General features: G+C 44.1%; 1 protein-coding gene across 1 annotated transcript in view; it reads right to left on the bottom strand.

Annotated features, from left to right (window-relative positions):
- Window positions 1–19,655, bottom strand: part of LOC129327573 (dynein axonemal heavy chain 9-like) — a 262,554-nt gene that overhangs the window by 181,075 nt on the left and 61,824 nt on the right. The window contains exons 25-31 of the mRNA XM_054976327.1: window positions 18,103–18,342; window positions 17,732–17,892; window positions 16,928–17,084; window positions 15,367–15,471; window positions 4,800–4,957; window positions 2,869–3,007; window positions 1,370–1,657 (exon numbers count right to left, since the gene is read on the bottom strand). Of these exons, the coding sequence (XP_054832302.1) occupies window positions 1,370–1,657; window positions 2,869–3,007; window positions 4,800–4,957; window positions 15,367–15,471; window positions 16,928–17,084; window positions 17,732–17,892; window positions 18,103–18,342 (1,248 nt within the window). The remainder of the gene's footprint in view (window positions 1–1,369; window positions 1,658–2,868; window positions 3,008–4,799; window positions 4,958–15,366; window positions 15,472–16,927; window positions 17,085–17,731; window positions 17,893–18,102; window positions 18,343–19,655) is intronic.

Raw genomic sequence — 19,655 nt, forward strand, 5'->3', positions numbered from 1 at the left:
GCAGTGTGGCATGATCCCACGAGCCACAGCAACCCAGTTCAGCCCAAATCAGGCCTGATTTAGCTGGATTCAGCCCGAATCTGGCCACTGCAGAACACAGGAGCACTCCCATGCTCTGCAGTGGCTTGATTTGGGCCCGATTCAGCCCTCTTCGAAGCACTGGAGTGCTCACAGGGTGGCATGTTACTTGTGCAATGATGTCACTTGCCAGAAATGACATCATCGCACAGGCCGGGAGCATGCAAGGGGAAAAGTGAAAAAAGGTGCTGGGCCTCCAACTTCTAAAACTAGAAACTGATGTGGAGCAGTTATATTTTTAATACTGTTCCAAAAATGGCTCATAGTTTGAACAATTTTTATTTATTTAATTTATTTATTTCAAATTTCTATTCCGCCCTCCCCATGAGTGGGCTCAGGGTGGATAACAACATATTAAAATACAATAAAAAATTCATCTACATTAAAACAACAGTGTATTAATACACATTTAAAACAGGATGGTGGACAGCCTTCACAGGGAGGGTTAAGACTTTATACACCCCTTTTTTCACACTGGCGGAGGCCCAGCCTCAGCCATATGCCTGGCAGAACAACTCTGTCTTGCAGGCCTGGCGAAAGGATAGTAGGTCCTGCCAGGCCTTGATTTCAGCAGACAGAGCGTTGCACCAGGTGGGAGCCAGGACCGATAAGGCTCTGGCTCTAGTCAAGGCTAGGCAGGCCTCCTTGGGGCCAGGGACCAACAGCTGTTTGTCCTCTGATCGGAGTGTCCTCCGGGGAATATATGGGGAGAGACGGTCCCGTAGATACACTGGTCCCAGTCCGCACAGGGCCTTATAGGTCAATACCAGAACCTTGATTCTGATCTGGTACTCCACTGGCAACCAATGCAGCTCACATAAGAACAGTGTTATATGCGCCTTATTTGGCACTTTTGTAATAACACACGCCACTGCATTTTGTACCAGCTGTAATCTCTGGGTCAGACTCAAGGGAAGCCCCGCGTAGAGCGAGTTACAGTAATGTAGCCTAGAGATGACCATTGCTTGGATCACTGTAGTTAAGTCACGGGTTGACAGGTAAGGGACAAATTGCCTGGTCTGCCACAGATGGAAAAAAGAAACCCACAAGGAACACAGGAATGCTCAGGAAAAAACTGGTTTTTGAAAAATGTTTTGGATCATTTTGCTTTGTGAACAAAACAAAAGGCAACACACACAAAAATCTGCACTGGAGAATGCACTGGTACACACATTCCCTTAGATGGTGATAAATCCCTTGATATCATAGAAACTGTTTCAAGATACTTAAGTAAACACCAGAACCTTGACTACATTTTGAAGGATGGATGAATGGAAAGTTGTACCCTTACTTTGAGCACAAAGTTGTCCTCTGGTTGCAGCTTAAGCTCCAGTACAGCTTGTTTCACAAAAGATTCAAAACCAAGGTCTCGTTTTCTTGGGACATCCAGAGCAGGAAAGAGGTCCCCAATTAGACCCATGAACACTGGCATGTCATCTGTCACAATCTTTGGGATGTTGAAGTCTCGGAGAGAGCGCATTAACACCTGGTCTTCGGGACGGTCTGGGTCACCTCGCTTGAGAGAACCAGCAACAACCAGGACTGACTTAATTGCACGTAACCCCCAGTCATAGTGATCCTAAGGAGAGAAGAATGAATATAATCCATTTGTGATTAGACTGCAAACTGGAGCAAAAAATGCTCCCTGGGTTCAAAGAATCAAAGAATCTTAACATAATACCTAAGCAGTAGAAATTAACCTTCATAATATTCTCACTACAGCTTGCTTTTGGAGAACTTGAAAATTCAGTCTCCGTAGGCAGGAAGTAGTCAGTTCAAAACAAAAGAGGTGAAAGAGGAGAAACTAAAAGGGTGACATCTCAGTGGGTTTGACCCAGAAATCCTAAGGACTAAGATCCAAGCTACAAGTGACTTCCTTCCCATGGAGAACACTTGATTGTTCTTGTAAGTTTACCTGGGAAGTGAAGTCCGAGTGTCCTTCCCCTCTCTGTTAGAATTGCTGGCTGAAGAGCCAGAGAAAGCTGGCAGCAGCAGCAGCTTTTGCCAATTGTTCTTCCAGTCACAAGCCTGTGGGACAAGAGGGCTCCCAACAATAGTTTGGGGGCAGGCAGCTGCTACTTTCTCCCAAGGGGTCCTGTGGACTGCCTGCTCCCGGGGAGCTGCTCTGGAGAATGAAGCTCCAGCCGCAGTGACAGCAGAGGGATCTGCTGCTGCTCTAACATGCCCTCATTCCAGTTTTTCTCCAGGAACTCAGGAGCAGGGGAAGGGCATGTCAGAGCAGCAGCAGATCCTTCCACTGTTGCTGCGGCTGGAGCTTCATTCTCCAGAGCAGCTCCCCGGGAGCAGGCAGCCCACAGGACGCCCTGGGAGAAAGTAGCAGCTGCCCGCCCCCAAACTATCGTTGGGAGCCCTCTTGTCCCACGGGCTTGTGACTGGAGGAACAATTTGCAAAAGCTGCTGCCGGCTTTCTCTGGCTCTTCAGCCAGCAATTCTAACAGAGAGGGGAAGGACACTTGGACTTCACTTCCCAGGTATCAAGTGTTCTCCACGTGAAGGAAGTCACTTGTAGCTTGGCTCTCTGACCACAATTCCCAGAAAACCAGTTCTCACACAGGCCTTCTTCTCTCTCCCCTATACTTTTGGTAAAGGAAAGAAATGCAGTGAGAAACAAAATCCTCTAAAAGGGTAACTATCCCTTCTTCATATCCTAAGATGCCATTGAGTGAAGGATATAGTTGTATGGGAAACGCATCACTTCAGGTATTCACAGAGCTGTCCATAAAGTTATCTATTATCTGATAATTATGCAACTAATTAAGATTGACTTACCTGTTTGGACAGCAGTTCTTTGCATAACTGGTAAAGGGTGATGAACTTCCTAGCTAACAACCTGGCTGCTATGAAACCTTCTGCCACCAGCATGATTTCACAGATCAGCTCAAAGTCTGGCACAACCATTGCACATGGCCTAGAAGAAAAGTCCAGAGAAATCAAAACCTCTGCTCTTAGCACAGAGGTACCAAAGTACTGCAGCACTAATATGACAGCAGTGAAGAGTTGACTGACAATCTTCCTACACAGTTTTGAAGTTTCGGATAGGAGGAGAAGCCCACTAATCTGCAATAATGTGCATTATACCAGCTCTGCAGCCTCATTAAGATTAAGCATTCAAACCTGAATAATATGACTTCGACAGGATTTTCTGAATGATTCCCCTACCTGTATTAATACTGCTCTTTTCTGGCTTCAGAAATGTCAACATAGTCAAAGAAAGAGCCAAAAACCAAAACACGTAGAAGATGGTTCCTGCAACATGACTCAAAGAGGCATTGGGAAGGGGCATGTTTTGCTACAGCAGGTAAAAAGGAATGCCAGAGGTCACAATACCTTTTTTGTGATGTAATTGATGGTGGGGGGATGGAAACCATAAAGGGCTGGGGTCTGTCCCACCTCCTTCCCTTTTTGATCATTGGAAAGGAAGACGAGAGACAGGAGATGGGAGATACACACCCACCTTCCCTCCATTTCAGAGTGAGCACAGGCTGGTTGCCCATTTGGGCGACAAGTAGGAATTTTTTCCCTTCTAGTGGATTGGCACTGGGCTAGGGTGTGGTTTTTTGCCTACTCTACCATGAAAATAGCAACAGAAAATAATCTGTTTTCCAGTGACACTGGGGCATTAGTATCCTATGTTGGTTGTAGCAGGGCTGGTCAAGTTGCTTGAATGGAATGAGGTACAGCTTTGGTGAGCACTCTGAGGCATAATTCAGTTGGTGAGGGGTTAACCTTCAGACCATGCCTGGTGCCTCAGTGCCTTCATGGACACGGGACAGGAAGCCCTTGAGAGACACCATTGTACTTAGACCTGCAGCTAGGAGGACAGGAAGTGGCACACCTTCTTCAAGCATCACGGAGGCTTGGCAATGAAGACCCTTGGCCATAAATTCAAGGATACACAAACAAAAGGAGGCCTTTCTGTATCCCACCAAAGGTAGATCCTCTTTTGAGTGATGTAGATAAATAAACTTGGTCCTTTTTATTACCTATCTGAAGATGTTGGCTCTCCTTATTCCTACATGCTTTCACAGACTGGCTTTTGTTTAAAATATACAAAGTTATACATTTCATGTAGCCTGAAAATTCCAGGTCAACCAAAGACTAGAAACCTTTGTCCATAAACCAAAAGATTAAGTGCGGGGCTGAAGTATGTGATTGGCATACACAGTCTGCTTCTCTTGAGAGCCAGTTTGGTGTAGTGGTTAAGAGTGGTGGGACTCTAATCTGGAGAACTGGGTTTGATTCCCCACTCCTTCACTTGAAGCCAGCTGGGTAACCTTGGGTCAGTCACAGCTTCTAGGAGCTCTCTCAGCCCTACCCACCTCACGGGGTGATTGTTGTGAACATAATAACAACATACTTTGTAAACTGCTCTGAGTGGGTATTAAGTTGTCCTGAAGGGCAGTATATAAATCGAATGTTATTATTGCCCTTGCCAGGGCAAAACAGAGGAAAACAACCATGGCAGTTTCTTGTAGTCTACTGCTGTGGACATGGAGCAGTGAAAGCCAGATCCATTTTCCTAGACAACAGGCAAGTTATAATATGTTAGTCTCAGTTTCCCACCTCTAAAATGGAAGCAAGAATGACCACTATGGACAAGGACTACTCTCAAGATAAACAGGGCAAACATTTTAGTGTACTAAGATCCACTGCCACCAGAAACATCACAAAATCTAAGAGAAATAGGATCCATAACTTACCTGAAAAGAGCTTTCAAATTCTCCGGCAGTTCTGTACGACCCGCATAGCCAGGGTTCATGGTAATGAAAATACCAACAGAAGGAACCAATTTAATGTCTTCTCCAAGGAAATTAAAGTTCTGTTTTTTGTCTCTTATGGCATCTTGTATGCTTTTTACCTGAAAATAGGAGGAAAGGGGGGGTTGTATTAATTCATTCCCAGGAACCCCATTCAGCTTATAGCAAATCCTAAATAGGTTTCATAAAGAAGACTGGTGCTGATACAAGTAGACAAAAATTTATATACCATTGTGGCTTAAATTATAATCAAGCATTTGTCCACACTGAGGCACGTCATAGCTGAAAACTGCCTGCTTTTATTTGGCAGCATAAAATTAATGTCACTTTATAAGGAAGCCATTTCTTTTTTCATATTGGGCTGCCTACTGCCAAAAGAGCTGTCCTAGCAGTGGCCGTTTCCACACGGCTCCCCGCTGCTCGTAACAACCCGGAATATCGCGAAAAAACCGTGGAACATCGCATTTTCTCGCGCGAGATTTGCATCTCACGTGAGAAAACGCGATCTTCTGCATTTTTTTCGCGATATTCCGGGTTGTTACGAGCAGCGGGAAGCCGTGTGGAAACGGCCAGTTTGTTCATGTTGATGGGATCAACTGCATCAGAACACAAGACCACTCCTCTTGGACCACACCAAGGATCCACCTAGTTCAGCATCCTATTCCGAACAATGACTAGCTTCTAGAGACCCTGAAAGCAGGGCTTGCAGCCAAGAGTCCATTCCCACAGCTTGCCACTCAGCCCCTGCTCTTCAGAGCCTCTGAATATAAAGTTTCTCTATAGTTATAGCTAAAAGCCATTGACAAACTTGTCCTTCATAAATTTGTCTCATCCCCATTTAAAGACATTTAAGCCAGCGGTCATCACTATTACTTCTAGCAGAGGGTTCTATAATCATGCAGAGTGTGAAAAAGTACTTTCTATGGCCTGCCTTTAATCTACTGTCCATTAATTTCACTGGGTGACCCAAAGTACCAGTATTATTTAAGAAGGAGTAAAATATTTACCATACCCCCTGTGAAGGTCTCAAAAACCCCATTCCTTCAGGCTCTGGGAGACTGAAAACACGTCACTGCCACTCTGGGTCTCTGCCTTACCCACAGGGATAACCGACTTCTCTCTGGGTAGCAATTGCTGCCACCAACTGTGTGTTATGTGCTGTCAAGTCGCCTCTGACCTATGGCAACCCTATGATGGAAAGACCTCCAAAATGTCCTATCATTAACAGACTTGCTCAAATCCTGCAAACTGGAGGACGTGGCTTCTTTTATTGAGCCAAGCCATATCATTTTAGGTCTTCTTTTCTTACAGCCTTCCACTTTTCCTAGCATTATTGACTTTTCCAGAGAATCTTGTCTTCTCATGATTTGACCAAAGTACGATAACTTCAGTTTTGTCATTTTAGCTTCAAAGGAGAATTCAGGCTTGATTTGATCTAGTACCCACTTATTTGTCTTTTTGGCTGTCCATGGTATCCGAAAAACTCTCCTCCAGCACCACATTTCAAATGAATCCATTTTCTTCCTCTCAGTTTTCTTCACTGTCCAACTTTCACATCCATACATAGTAATGGGGAATACCATAGTTTGGATTATCTTGATTCCCAGAGAGACATCTTTATCTTTAAGGATCTTCTCTGGCTCCCTCACAGCTGCTCCACCAACAAATTGGAAAGAATATCTACTGCTAGATAGATTTGTACATCTAACACTGTATCTGTGTTGCTGTTTTTTTTCTCTGCCTAGATGCCACATCTCTCACTGCACTCTTACCAGCTAGAGTGATCTATCACACTTCCAAGCTTCAAAGATGGCAAGCTCAACCACTCTTACTGTTTTTTTCAAAAGTAAGACGGAGGCTCTTTTCACACTGACTTTAAAGTGTTTCAGTATCTGTTCTGCTTCCCATGTTTGCAGGAGTTTCACACTTGCAAGGTAGTCATGGGACACAGTTCTGATGTTTGTCCGAGGTATCCCCGATTTTTCCCCCTGTGGACATACTGCAATGTTATTTTGAAGCTGCTGCCAAGTCGCAGCTGGCACGATTCATGTCAGTGTGAACTCTATACTCCCCTTCTGCTTCTCTTCTCCTCCCCTCTCCTTTTCCCCAGGAGCTGATTGGTCTGTGCAAAATTAACCACTCCCACCCTCCTCAGCTCTCTGAACTCCTTTTCCACCATTTTTTTCAGTAAAGTGAGGTAAGGGTCATAAGGCTGCTTCTCCCTTGGCTTCCTTCCTCCTGGGTATGCATGCACTCTCTTATTTTTTTTCCAAAGCGAGGAACAATTTCTAACCTTGTTGCTTATTCCCTGCTGTCTTTAAAAGCCAGGAAAGGGTTAAATGGTTGCTTTCCCCTCCCTCCCTTCTGCCAATGTAAGAAAAAGCGTTTTGCAAATCAAAACAGTAAAGAGCCCAGTAGCATCTTTAAGACTAACCAGATGCATCTGATGAAGAGAGCTGTGGTTCTCGAAAGTTTATGCTACAATAAAGTTGATTATTCTTAAAGGTGCTACTGGACTCTTTACTATTTTGCTACTACAGACTAACATGGCTAACTCCTGTGGATCTATTGCAAATCAAATCAACAGCAAGGGAAAGAAGCAGCAGCATTTTAACCCTTTCCTGGCTTGGCTTTTAAAAAAAATAATAAGAGTGGTACATGCTTTTCCCCAGAATTCTGCCACCAATTGCCTCTCCAGTGGGTACGACACAACCAAATCAGCAAAAGAGGGTATGGATTCCAACATTGCAATGTTACTACGCAAGCTCAAAGGTTTTTTTAAAAAAGTGTGACGTGAATTGCAATGCCCCAAAAGCTGAAAACTGCACCGAGGCTTCAAAGCCAGTCTAAAATGAAAAACAAATCGAAATTGCCTTGGACAGTGTGGAATGTGGGAGAGCCATGCCAAAGCCACTGCGATCGAGGTGGATGCTCATAAATGGCAGTTTAAACCTTATGTGCAAAAAAGACCTGAATAGGCATGGTGTATTTACAGAGATCAGGCTTCAAGTTTTCAAAACATAAGAAAGTTTGATGTATTGTCGAAGGCTTTCACGGCCGGAGAACGATGGTTGTTGGGGGTTTTCCGGGCTGTATTGCCGTGGTCTTGGCATTGTAGTTCCTGACGTTTCGCCAGCACCTGTGGCTGGCATCTTCAGAGGTGTAGCACCAAAAGACAGAGATCTCTCAGTGTCACAGTGTGGAAAAGATGTAGGTCATTTGTATCTACTCAGGAGGGGTGGGGTTGAGCTGAGTCATTCTGTAAGAGTTTCCCAGGGTGGGGAATGCTAATGGCGGGAGGCTTCACTGTATCCTGAGGAGGTTCTTTTGCATATGGATTGGTGCTTGATGTGCTAATCTTCTCTGCAGGGCTATTGTCGGGTGTGGAGTGTTTTGTTGGCCTGGTGTTTTTCAGAACTGGAGCCCATGCTCTGTTCATTCTTAAGGTTTCTTCTTTCCTGTTGAAGTTTTGCTTATGCTTGTGAATTTGTCGTAGCATCCAGACAAGGCGTAGCATCCAGACAAGAATAAAAGAACATGAAAGACACTGCAGACTTGGACAGCCTGAAAAATCAGCAGTGGCTGAACATAGCCTAACTCAAACAGGGCACAGTATCTTATTCCAGGACACCAAAATACTGGACAACACTTCCAACTACTTTGTCAGACTGCACAGGGAAGCCATTGAAATTCACAAGCATAAGCAAAACTTCAACAGGAAAGAAGAAACCTTAAGAATGAACAGAGCATGGGCTCCAGTTCTGAAAAACACCAGGCCAACAAAACACTCCACACCCGACAATAGCCCTGCAGAGAAGATTAGCACATCAAGCACCAATCCATATGCAAAAGAACCTCCTCAGGATACAGTGAAGCCTCCCGCCATTAGCATTCCACACCCTGGGAAACTCTTACAGAATGACTCAGCTCAACCCCACCCCTCCTGAGTAGATACAAATGACCTACATCTTTTCCACACTGTGACACCGAGAGATCTCTGTCTTTTGGTGCTACACCTCTGAAGATGCCAGCCACAGGTGCTGGCGAAACGTCAGGAACTACAATGCCAAGACCATGGCAATACAGCCCGGAAAACCCCCAACAACCATAAGAAAGTTTAATAAATCAAAAGAGTACAAATGGTCTGCACAAGCATCCGACTGAGCAAGCTTATAAAGAAAAGGCAAAAATATGCAGCCCGCAATCTAAACACTCCCTAACAATGTTTTGGTTAGGATAGGCTATTAATTCTTTGGGTTACAACAATTCAAAAGTCCTTAATTACTTCCAATCTTCATATTAGGGATTTCTCCCACTTGCCTTTATAGTGGGTGTCGTGACCCAGCCCCGGACTGAGCTCTTGCCGCCTGCCAGCGAGTCCTCATTGGAGGAGGAGGACTGCGTTGGGCAGGCAAATCCAGCCTGCCCAATGCAGTGGGTGGAACCAGCAGTGGGGGATGAAGAAGCACCAGTGAAGCTGGCCATGCAGCAGCCAGAGGTACAGCCCGTGCCTCCCAGGGAAGATGCCGGGCCCAAGGGAGTGAGCAAAGCACAAACAGCCCTGGCTGCTAGTCAGGGGAAGCTGTCAGAGCCAGCAGCCCGGAGGAAGGGCCGGCCGTGGTAGGTGGTTTGGCAATGGCGCCGCAGTGCCCGACTACAAGCACAGAGGCATCTGGAGCTGATTCAGGATGACGAGGCAGGGCAATCAATGGACTAGGAAACACCTGGCTCATCCGCCTCTTAAACAAGGCAGAGTATAAGAACAGACGCTGAACTCAGAGCAGCGTGGAAACAACTTCAGTCGTCATCCACTCAGCAACTGAAGCCTCGCGCCTGGAAGCCTTCCCACCTCCTTTGAACCTTGTTCCCCCCTTGGACAGATTCCCGGACCTCAACCTCAGCTTGCTTTGGACCCTGCACCTGACCCTTTGTTTGGACTGCCTTGACTGGATTTGACCTGGACAGTTGACTTTGGACTTTGCCTGAACAGACATTGGAATAGCTAGCACTCGCCTAGGTGAGCAGCCTTGCCCGGCCCCAGCCTGCACCCCGAGCACCATGCCAGAGCGCGACAGTGGGATAGAGTCCCAATATAAAAGTTAGCCCTTCATGGTCTGAGGATTTCCCGGCAAGACTCCAACAGAAGACAACTTCTTTCTCATGTCTTGAAAATGTCTAATCTCCTTTTGGGAGTATAGCTCTCCCCCCTGGGTAATTCACAATCTTTTTGACCAAAGAGTAAGAAATCCTATCTAGCTTTTTGGTTTTCTCAGTCTCTATCCCTTCAGGTTAACATTATATTAAAGATGTTAAATCGTAAACCTTTTGTCTTACTCCAGCCGGAGCTATTTGCATATCTAAACACTGAAGTGTTCTGAGCTTGGAGCTCAATGACTCATCCCATAGCACTTTTCTTCTTGATCAGCTAGGAGCTCCCAGTCGGGTCCCAGCTCACAGGCTGAATGCAGTCCCAGCGACTTGAATTATTCAGGTGAATTCTAGAGTGGAGGGCACTTCTCCTCACAGTCATCTTTTCCCTAAGCTAAACAGCCTCAAGTACTTTTATTGTTGGGAAGCTACTCTAGTCTCTTAATCAATTTTGCTTGCCCTTTTCTGACTTTTTTCACCTCTTTGGCTTCCTTTTGAGACAAGTGACCACACCATACACAATATTCCAAATGCAACCACATGACAGATTCATATAAGAGCACCACAAAAGTAGCTGTTTTATCTTCAGGCCCTTTCTTGATAATGTGTAACATTCAATTTGATTTTTTTCCCCATCACCATCATATCTTGAGCAGTAGAAAAGAGCAAGAGTGCAGTAGTACCTATAAGATTAACAAAATTCATGGAAGCTTTCATGAGTTTTCTGAAGAAGTGAGCTGTGACTCACAAAAGCTCATACCCTACCACAAATTTTGTTTGTCTTATAGGGACTATTGGACTCTTGCTCTTTTCTACTGCTACAGACAGACTAACATGGCTACCCATCTGGAGCTATCATCATATCTTGAGTTGATTTTTTCACAAAGCTATCTACCATTATCCCAAGATTTTTTTTCCTGGTTATTTGCAGCCTATTCAGAATCCATCACCATATATATGGTTAGGAATCTTTGCTCCAGTGTGCATCATGTTACACTTGCTTATACTGGAACTAGTTTGCCATTTGATTGCCTTTCACCCAATTTGAGATCCTTTTGCTCTCTTGCTCTGCTTGACTTTTCACCATCGTCAACAATTTGGTGTCATCGGAACATTTAGCTCTCACTCTACTCATCCCTGACTACAGATTCATTACAAATAAATTAAGTATCACAAGTCCCAATTAGATTCTTCTTCCTACCCCAGTATGTAAAGTTTTGAGCATCTCATCCTTATACACTGTCCTTTTAATTTTTTAAAGATTCACAGCTCATAGAATATATAACAAAATTCACAACTGCATAAGTAACCCAGTTTCCTTTTCCTAAGATGGTTAATATGTTTTCAGTATGTATTCTGCTTATCTGAAGCTAGTTAAAATAAGAATTGGCTCAGCACTGACAATCCCTGAGTGTGAGGGGATGTATTAAAGCGAACACAAATTGCAAAAGAGAGGGGCTGTACTGGTACAATTACAGTCACGTTTTGGAGTTGCTTCACATATTAACCATGTGGGGAGCCACTTCACACAAACAGCTTAATGTGCTTCAATGCCTCTGCCTAACTGCAATTTCAGCAACCACTCATGTGACTGCTTCAATGCAAAAACCAGACCAGAGAGCCTTGAGCATTACTGTCAGAACTTGATTGCTGTTCTCACACATCACTAGAAAACACAACAACAAAACTCAGCATGCATTCCTAAAAGCAGGAATGAAGAAGTTCACCAAGCCGCATCCCAAACCAACAGCGCAATCCTATGGAGAGTTACTCCAATCTAAGCCCATTGAAGTCAATGGCCTTAGACTGGAGTAACTCTCCATAGGATTGCATTGTAAGGCTACCGTTGGGCAGCAGGAAAAAACAAATTCAAATGTTTCTTGCAAGCACGTGCCTATCCCACTGTGTGATAACTCTGCATATTCAACATCAGAGGCACATACTTACAGCATAAAGCCTATTAAACAAAACACCCACTGCTTTGGGCCAGCAATGTTATATCCACATACACTAGTTATCTAAGATACCATTTTAATTGACCTGAAATTTAAGTGAGGTTTTGAGAGCTGCTGTCTTGAATGTTTAATAGTAACTGCATTGCATATACTAACATAGTTCCCTTTACTTGTTAACTATGTTTGCCTGATGGTTGTTGGGGGTTTTCCGGGCTGTTTGCCTGCTTTGTCCTGCTGTGTGGCTCATACCTCTGGACTACTGATTTATCATGTGGCTATTATATCTGGAATGCTTACTGTCATTAACGTTTTTTCCTGATGTTTCAAGAGCAAAATAGGATCATTACCACTATTTCACTGACTTAATCTGAGTACTAACAGACCATCTCCAAACACAACCAATTAACTGCAATTTCAAGATGTTTCCAAGACATTCACACTTCACAAGAGAGACAGTCAGTTAGAAATTTCCATATTTACATTATAAATGGTATTCGAAACACCGAGATGACTTACTGTGGCATTGCTTATTCTATTTCAGTAGTCTAATTAATAGAGAAACACTCATGAAAGGTTGAGTCAACCAGGGACTCCTTGTCTGAACATCCCCATTCCCTTTAATCAGATCCTACCCCTTTTATGCTCTTTCCTGGTGAGTGCATATTACCAAGCTCATCACTCTCCAATTATCACTAGACAGATTCACACAAGAGTCATCATGTCCAGGGAACAGATTTTCTATATAAGGATTGCACCTGTGCCATTGCCATTGTCTGGTTTTGGTACACATCCCCAGCACTAATAAAAGCTAACCAGCACACCACCGGTTTAAATGATGATTACATGGTCAATGAACAGAGAGAGATTTTGTGAATACCTTAACAGATCTTACCTACAACATATGCTGGGATTGTAACTCAAGTCTTCCAAGGCTCATTCTCTGCACAAGAAAGCCAAGTGGATGCTTGGGACACTGAATTTGAGAATAGTGGTCACGCAGGAGGAGTAACAAGTAAGGGGGTGCACCCAAAAAATATTTGGGTTTCCTGCTTTGGGTGTTTAAATGCTTCAATATGCTCTGTAAACATTCGTGAATCTTTACAGGGCACACTGAAGCTCAAAGCAGCACCTTTCTTGCCATTTGCAAATGGCAAGAGAAGTGTTGCTTTCAAATGCCAGCTGCTTTCTCCTCTCATCCGCTTTTTTCAGCAGATGAGAGGAGAATCCCCCTCTTCGCGAATACATATCGCTTCGGGAAGCTTTGCTTCGGGATTCCCAAATTGGCTCAGCAATGCTGGGGCCGATTTGGGAACCCCGAATCTTTCCAAATTGGCAATTCCAGTAAAAAACCTAAATCTGAAACCGAAGCGCATACCCCTAGTAACAAGCATGGCTATGCCTGCCTTCATGGCCCTAACCTGCCCTGCCACTGTACGTCTTCCAGGCATTAAAAATAGTTTTATTTCATCAGGAAGAAGAGTTATCCAGTCAGAAACATGTTCCCCAATGTGCAGTAATTAATCTTCAGGCAATTAAATTGTAGAAAAGATAGAATTTACATTTAGTGAGGTAGATTCCATTCACAGCAATTTATTGTAGAAGAGAGAAAGAGTCCTAGTCTAAAAGTAAACTGTCCAAATTTGGCATGGCTAGCTGTCCTGGCACCATGCTTGGATGTGGGTATGTGGATCAGGTCTTCTGGAGCTCTGAAAAAGGTGCCTCCTCCTCCTTGGAATGCCATGAGACAAAATCTGCCTCAATAGAGACAGGGAGAGAGGAGGAGTCAGGAGGTGCTCCCACCTTAGAAAAAGAGAAGGAACTTGCTTATCAGGAAAGTGACGCATACACACAGACACACATATAGTGCCCCCTAATGTCCAAGGTACGCTGAGTCGCTTCTCACAGCACCTGGAAGATGGTGAACTCTAGTGGTGCCAAATTTGTCTTCCTTCTGAGTTCTGGACAACAGCTGTGTGGGTTGGATGGGAGGAAACATCCCATCACCTTCCAATGCTCTTCTCTACTTCTTGGGATGGTGAACTCCCAGATGCAGGCAGCACAAGCTAGGGAAGATGATGGATGCTCATTGATTGCCTAACCTATACCACGCAGGGAGATCCAGCAGGCTCACTTTCCCTCTGGCAGTACAAGATGGGCTGAAGACCATCCATCACTTCCTCGACCCACACCACCACTTCCTCTGGAAAGAAGGTAAGCTCCAGCAGTGCTGACAGATCATCTTTCTCTCAGCCACACACAGGCTGGGAAGGTGGCAGACCTGCTTGCTGAAGCAAAGTGTCTTGAATCAGGTCTGTCTTCTCCTAAAATGGAGCAGGCAACACTTTTTTGTCTGGGTGCCCACAAAAATTGCAACATCTACATGTGAAGATGATGGTGTGCTGACAAACAAAAATGGGAGGGGAGAGAAAATACTGTAATTTGGCCAGACACACTGGGAGCAAAGAGAGCCCCAGTGATGCTACCAGTGTCTCAGGGACTTGGGTGCCGAACCAGTCCTGTGTGCTAAGTAAAATAGTCTGGCGAGCCGCTGTTTGGTGACCAGGGGGCACATGCATTCATCCTAAGAAATCTCAGAAATGTGAGGTGAGTTAGGAAATGGAAGTTAGAACAGCCCTACCACACTCAAAAAGTCAATGTATGATGGCTTTCCCATGATGAGAATTATTGTGTGAATTGGCCAAAACACTGCTTTAACCTGGTATCACATGTGAAGACATCTAAAAAGGAGAGGACTCGCTATATGGTCTGTATTTCTGCTGAGTATTCCCAGAGCATGGTCCCAAGCTTACAGGCTAAACTGGTCTCTAGATTCCACAGATTATAGATTCACTTTAATAACGTCCTTAAAAAAAACTGAACAAAAACTATCTTTGCACCAATAATTACAACAAAAAGCAAGGCAGAGTTAGTAAATAGTCATGCACTTTAAATACAATGAATGTTACCAACAGCTCAGCCAAAAGCTTCTACATGAGCATATTAAAAAAAAGAAATCCTTCGTTGATGGAATGGAATGACTTCGCATGTTCAATGCACTTAGGCTATGAGTGTCAGTTCTCACCAATATAATAGTTCTTTGAACCCTAGATATTAATTGTACAAATGTACCATAGATTATAACAGCTCTGTATACAGAACTAAACAAAGTCGCTATAAAGAATCTTTTCCCCCTCCCCAATATATCAATCACTAGAACACACTGCAGTTAAAAAGATATTTATGTTCTCAATGAGGCTGGTTTTCAAATTACATAATCATAATCAGCTTCAAAGCCAGCACCCCAAGTAACCCTCTTCTCCTAGTATCTCATGGTACTTGGCAGAGCAGACTGGAGCACATCCCTTATTCTTATGAATGAAAATACATAACAGCACTTGGTTACTTACCTGAACAGCCACCACTGACAGAACCTCAACAGAGATCCTGTTAAACTCATCAAAACAGCCCCAAGCACCAGTTTGAGAAAGACCTTTGTAAATGTTCCCACAAGACTGCAATGGAAAGAAATGATAGTGAAATTACCCTCAAAATGTGTTTCAGTAAAAACATGCATCATTCATTTCCAGTCTCATAAGCGATCTGGGAAGCATTGCAGGCAATAGTTACAGAGCAAAAGGACCAAAGGCAGAATGAAAATGATAGCAACAACAAACCAATTTACTATGTTCATTTTCATTATATATGCACAATGTTCTTGTTTACAGATTATTGATGCTGGTCTACGGACAGTTTGGCTTCCTGGATCAGCTGTGAGCCAAAACAGATGAAGGAAGAACACTGCACTTGGTCTTTTACATCAAATGAGATGAGACGAAGAACCATCTAGACTGCAGAATCAGTAGCACTGATTCCCCAACAATGGGATCATCTCACCAGTGACTCATTCAGGGATACTTGGTTTCCAGCAGTGTGCGTTAACCCCAGTGTTGCAAACGAAACTAACCCAGTTTCATCTCCTGGCCCAGATGCTTAAAATAACTCCCTCACAAAGTTGTAATTCAATTTGTGGATCTTGAAAACTTTTCAGAAGTTTGGGAGCTACTTTCTTAAAAGCAAAAAAGTGAACTTGATAAGGTCAAAAGTCACTTTTCTTTCAGAAGAGTAATTAATGAATATTTGAGCAAGGAAGGAAAAGGGAGCATGGACAACCAATTGGATCTGAGGAGAACTATCAATTATCAGGAGGAGAGGAGATGACTGAGAAGTGATATGATAACCATCTTCAAGTACTTGAATGGCTGTCACATAGAGTATGGCGCGGGGTTGTTTTCCGCTACCCCAGAAGGTCAGACCAGAACCAACAGGTTGAAATGAAATTAAAAGAGTTTTCAGCTAAACATTAGGAAGAACTTCCTGACAGTTAGAGCAGTCCCTCAGTGGAACAAGTATCCTCGGGAAGGTGGTGGCATGGAATAAGGGTCTCTGGGTGTGTGTGTGTGGGGGGGGGGTATTTGTGAATTTCCTGCATTGTGCAGGGGTTCAACTAGATGACCCTAGAGGTCCCTTCCAACCCTATGTTTCTATGATTCTATTATCATGAACAGTAGCCCACGCTGTTCCAGACCACTTTCATACATGTAGGTAGAGCCCATTCATTTCAAGGTAGTTTGTGCTGAAGAATTTCCAGAAAATGGGATGGAAAAAACAATGAATGAGAAAGACACCAGCAGATCATTTATCAAAGTTAACCAGAAATACATTTTCCAAGCAAAGTGCAAGTTTGTGTGTATAATTTTTTTTAAAAATTTATAGTTGTGTGTGTTTAGATTTCTAGCCCTTCCCATCACAATCTGCTATACCTTAAAAGGAACAGTCACCTTTCCTTACATGGAAACAGAACTGAAGATGTGTTACACGTGACACAGCCCTTAGATAAGTCCTCTCCATTTCTCCCTGCCTAGATCTGTCCAGACACATATTCATTCTGAAGTGTTTCTGAGCCATTACCTTGTAGTCCATTTGCTCCGAACAGTTGAACACATATACCATGATACCCAGAGCTCGGCCCAAATCCTTGGTGGTCTCAGTCTTTCCAGTTCCAGCTGGCCCTGCAGGAGCCCCACTCATAGTCAGGTGCAGAGACTGAGTGAGAGTGATGTAGCATCTTCCATGTACAGAGAGGGGGAACAGAAGGAAAGTAAAAACCCAACGATCAGGTTACATTACAGAAAGACTTTGATAGCCCACCAATGGCTCCTAAAAATCGCTGGTCTAAAAATAATACAAAGATTCCATGCTGAACATGGGATGCTGAGACAAAAATGAGTGAAGGATGATGCTGGAGCAATAAGCTGCTCCATTTACAATCTCTCAGGGACACAAGAAGCTCCCGACAGCCAGGTCAGTTACACAACGATCTGTGCTGGGGAAGGTGAGGTTTGGAATTTTGTAAAGAGAGATGAGCAGCTGTGAAGAAGTTCCATTGGTGACTGCCTTAATGGTGACCTCCTTTGGTATGACAGCTTCACTACAGAATCCTAAGCACATTGTAACCTCCTGCAGTGTCTCTTATTCATGCCTTTAATAGAAAATGTGTTTAAGCCAGAGGGCAAATGGATCTGAATTGAACCCCCTCCCTACTTGAGCTATAATGCCATAAAACCTTTGTGAGTTCTGCATCAGAAAGGCCACATTCCTGCAAAAAAAGAGCAGACTGTGTAACAGCCAGACAAATAAGACAAATAAAGTTCCTTCTGTGCTGACTTCTGTCTCCTCAAACACATACCCATATGAAGCCTTCCAGGCACCTACCTGTCTGTCAGAGGAGTGATGACCAGGCGTGGTGTGTTCCCAAGATATTCATAGGAATATAGGAACTGTGCATCACAAATGTTTGCATAACAGTGTTTCTCCTCATCTGCCCACCTGTGCCGGAGTTGTGATAGCCAAAGAAATACTTGTGCATTGTCCACCTTCAAAAGCAGAAGACAAAAATCACCCAGGAAAAGAAAAGAAAAGAGGCACAGAGAAAAGAGGTTCCCCCTAAAAGCAATCCCATAATTGGGGACTGCAATTTTCCCTGGCAGAGTCCAAGCTCTCTTCTCAAAGGAGACTGCAATTATTGTGAAAGCAACATTCGGGGCGGGGGGGAGAGATGTTCTTGCTTATTTAATGCAACAAACCTTTTGAGCAATCATCTTGGCCACCACATCTCGAGCATGTACATCGATGGTACATATGGTCATTATCTTCTGCCTGTCACCCTTTGAGAGATGTCCAATGAGCATGGTGATGAGGGTATTCAGCTGGGTCACCTGCTTCTTGTAGTACTCCTTCATGGCATTCTCATAGCCTTCCTCCAACCTGGCAAAGGCAATCCCAACCTCTGTGGTCCACCAAATCTGGGTGCTGGTGAGTGCCACCTTGGAAAAGTTTTTTTAAAATCTCAGCATTCTTTGAAAAGTCAGCAATAACTAATGGCTTTCTGAGCCGCAAGAGACCAAGCAATACCTTCATGCGAAAAATGTTGCAGCCAAATACAAAGTTTGCATCTGGAGGAAAGCTGTCTGAGTGGAAGACTGGATGCCCTCCAGTTCATGCTCATGACCTCACTTGGGGTACTGTGTTCACTTTTGGACACCACAGTTTAAGAAAGATGTTGACTAGCTGGAGTGTTGTCCAAAGAAGGGCAACAAAAATGGTGAGGGGTCAGGAGACCAAGTCCTATGAGGAAAGGTTGAAACGGCAGGTACGTTTGAAAGGTTGAAAGGGCTGGTAGCCTGGAGAGGAGGTGACAGAGAGGTGATATGATAGCCATCTTCAAGTATTTGAAGGGCTGTCACATAAGAGGATGGAACGGAGTTGTTTTCTATTGCCCAGAGGGTCACACTAGGTCCAACATGTTAATATTAAATTAAAAGAATTTTTGGCTAAACGTTAGGAAGAACTTCCTGACAGAGCGGTTCCTCAGAGCAGAACCACAAGTGACAAAAGGCACAGATTGGACACTTGTCTGCTTCCCTCAAGTTTTGATGGGAAATGTAGGCATCCTGGTCTTGCAGCTTGGCTCTCCAACTGCTGTCCAATGGACTTTTCAACTGTCACTTGTCCAACATTCCGCCAAGCTGCCTACATTTCCCATCAAAACTTGAGGGAAGCTGACAAGTGTCCAATCTGTGCCTTTTGTCACTTGTGGTTCTGCTCTGAGTGAAACAGGCCTCCTTGGGAGGTGGTGGGCTCTTCTTCTTTGGAGGTTTTTAAACAGAGGTTAGATGGCCATCTGACAGCAGTGCCCATTCTGTGACTCGGTGTGAATTTATGTAGATCGTGAGAGGGAGGGCAGGAAGGGATGAGCCAATGCTAACCTCTCATGGCCCTTTTTTATATGCCCAAGGAAATGCCAATCACCACTTTGGGGTCAGAAAGGAATTTTCTTTCAGGCCAGATTGGCCAGGGATCCTGGGGTGTTTTTGCCTTCTTCTGGGCATAGAACAAAAGTCACTGGGGGAGTGGGGGGGGGAGATGTGAATTTTCTGCATTGTGCAGGTGGTTGGACTAGAAGACCCTTGGGATCCCTTTCAAGCTCTATGTTTCTATGAATAGATCACCTGAATTTTGCCCTCTGTAATAATGTTTTACTTGTGTTCTGATACATTAGTATTCTGCCATAGCATGAAAATGTTGCTACCAAATAAATTTGAGGACATTTCAGGAACTTTTCTTATTCAGGCCAGGG

Source organism: Eublepharis macularius, chromosome 4, assembly GCF_028583425.1.
Source record: "Eublepharis macularius isolate TG4126 chromosome 4, MPM_Emac_v1.0, whole genome shotgun sequence".
Classification (NCBI taxonomy): domain Eukaryota; kingdom Metazoa; phylum Chordata; class Lepidosauria; order Squamata; family Eublepharidae; genus Eublepharis; species Eublepharis macularius.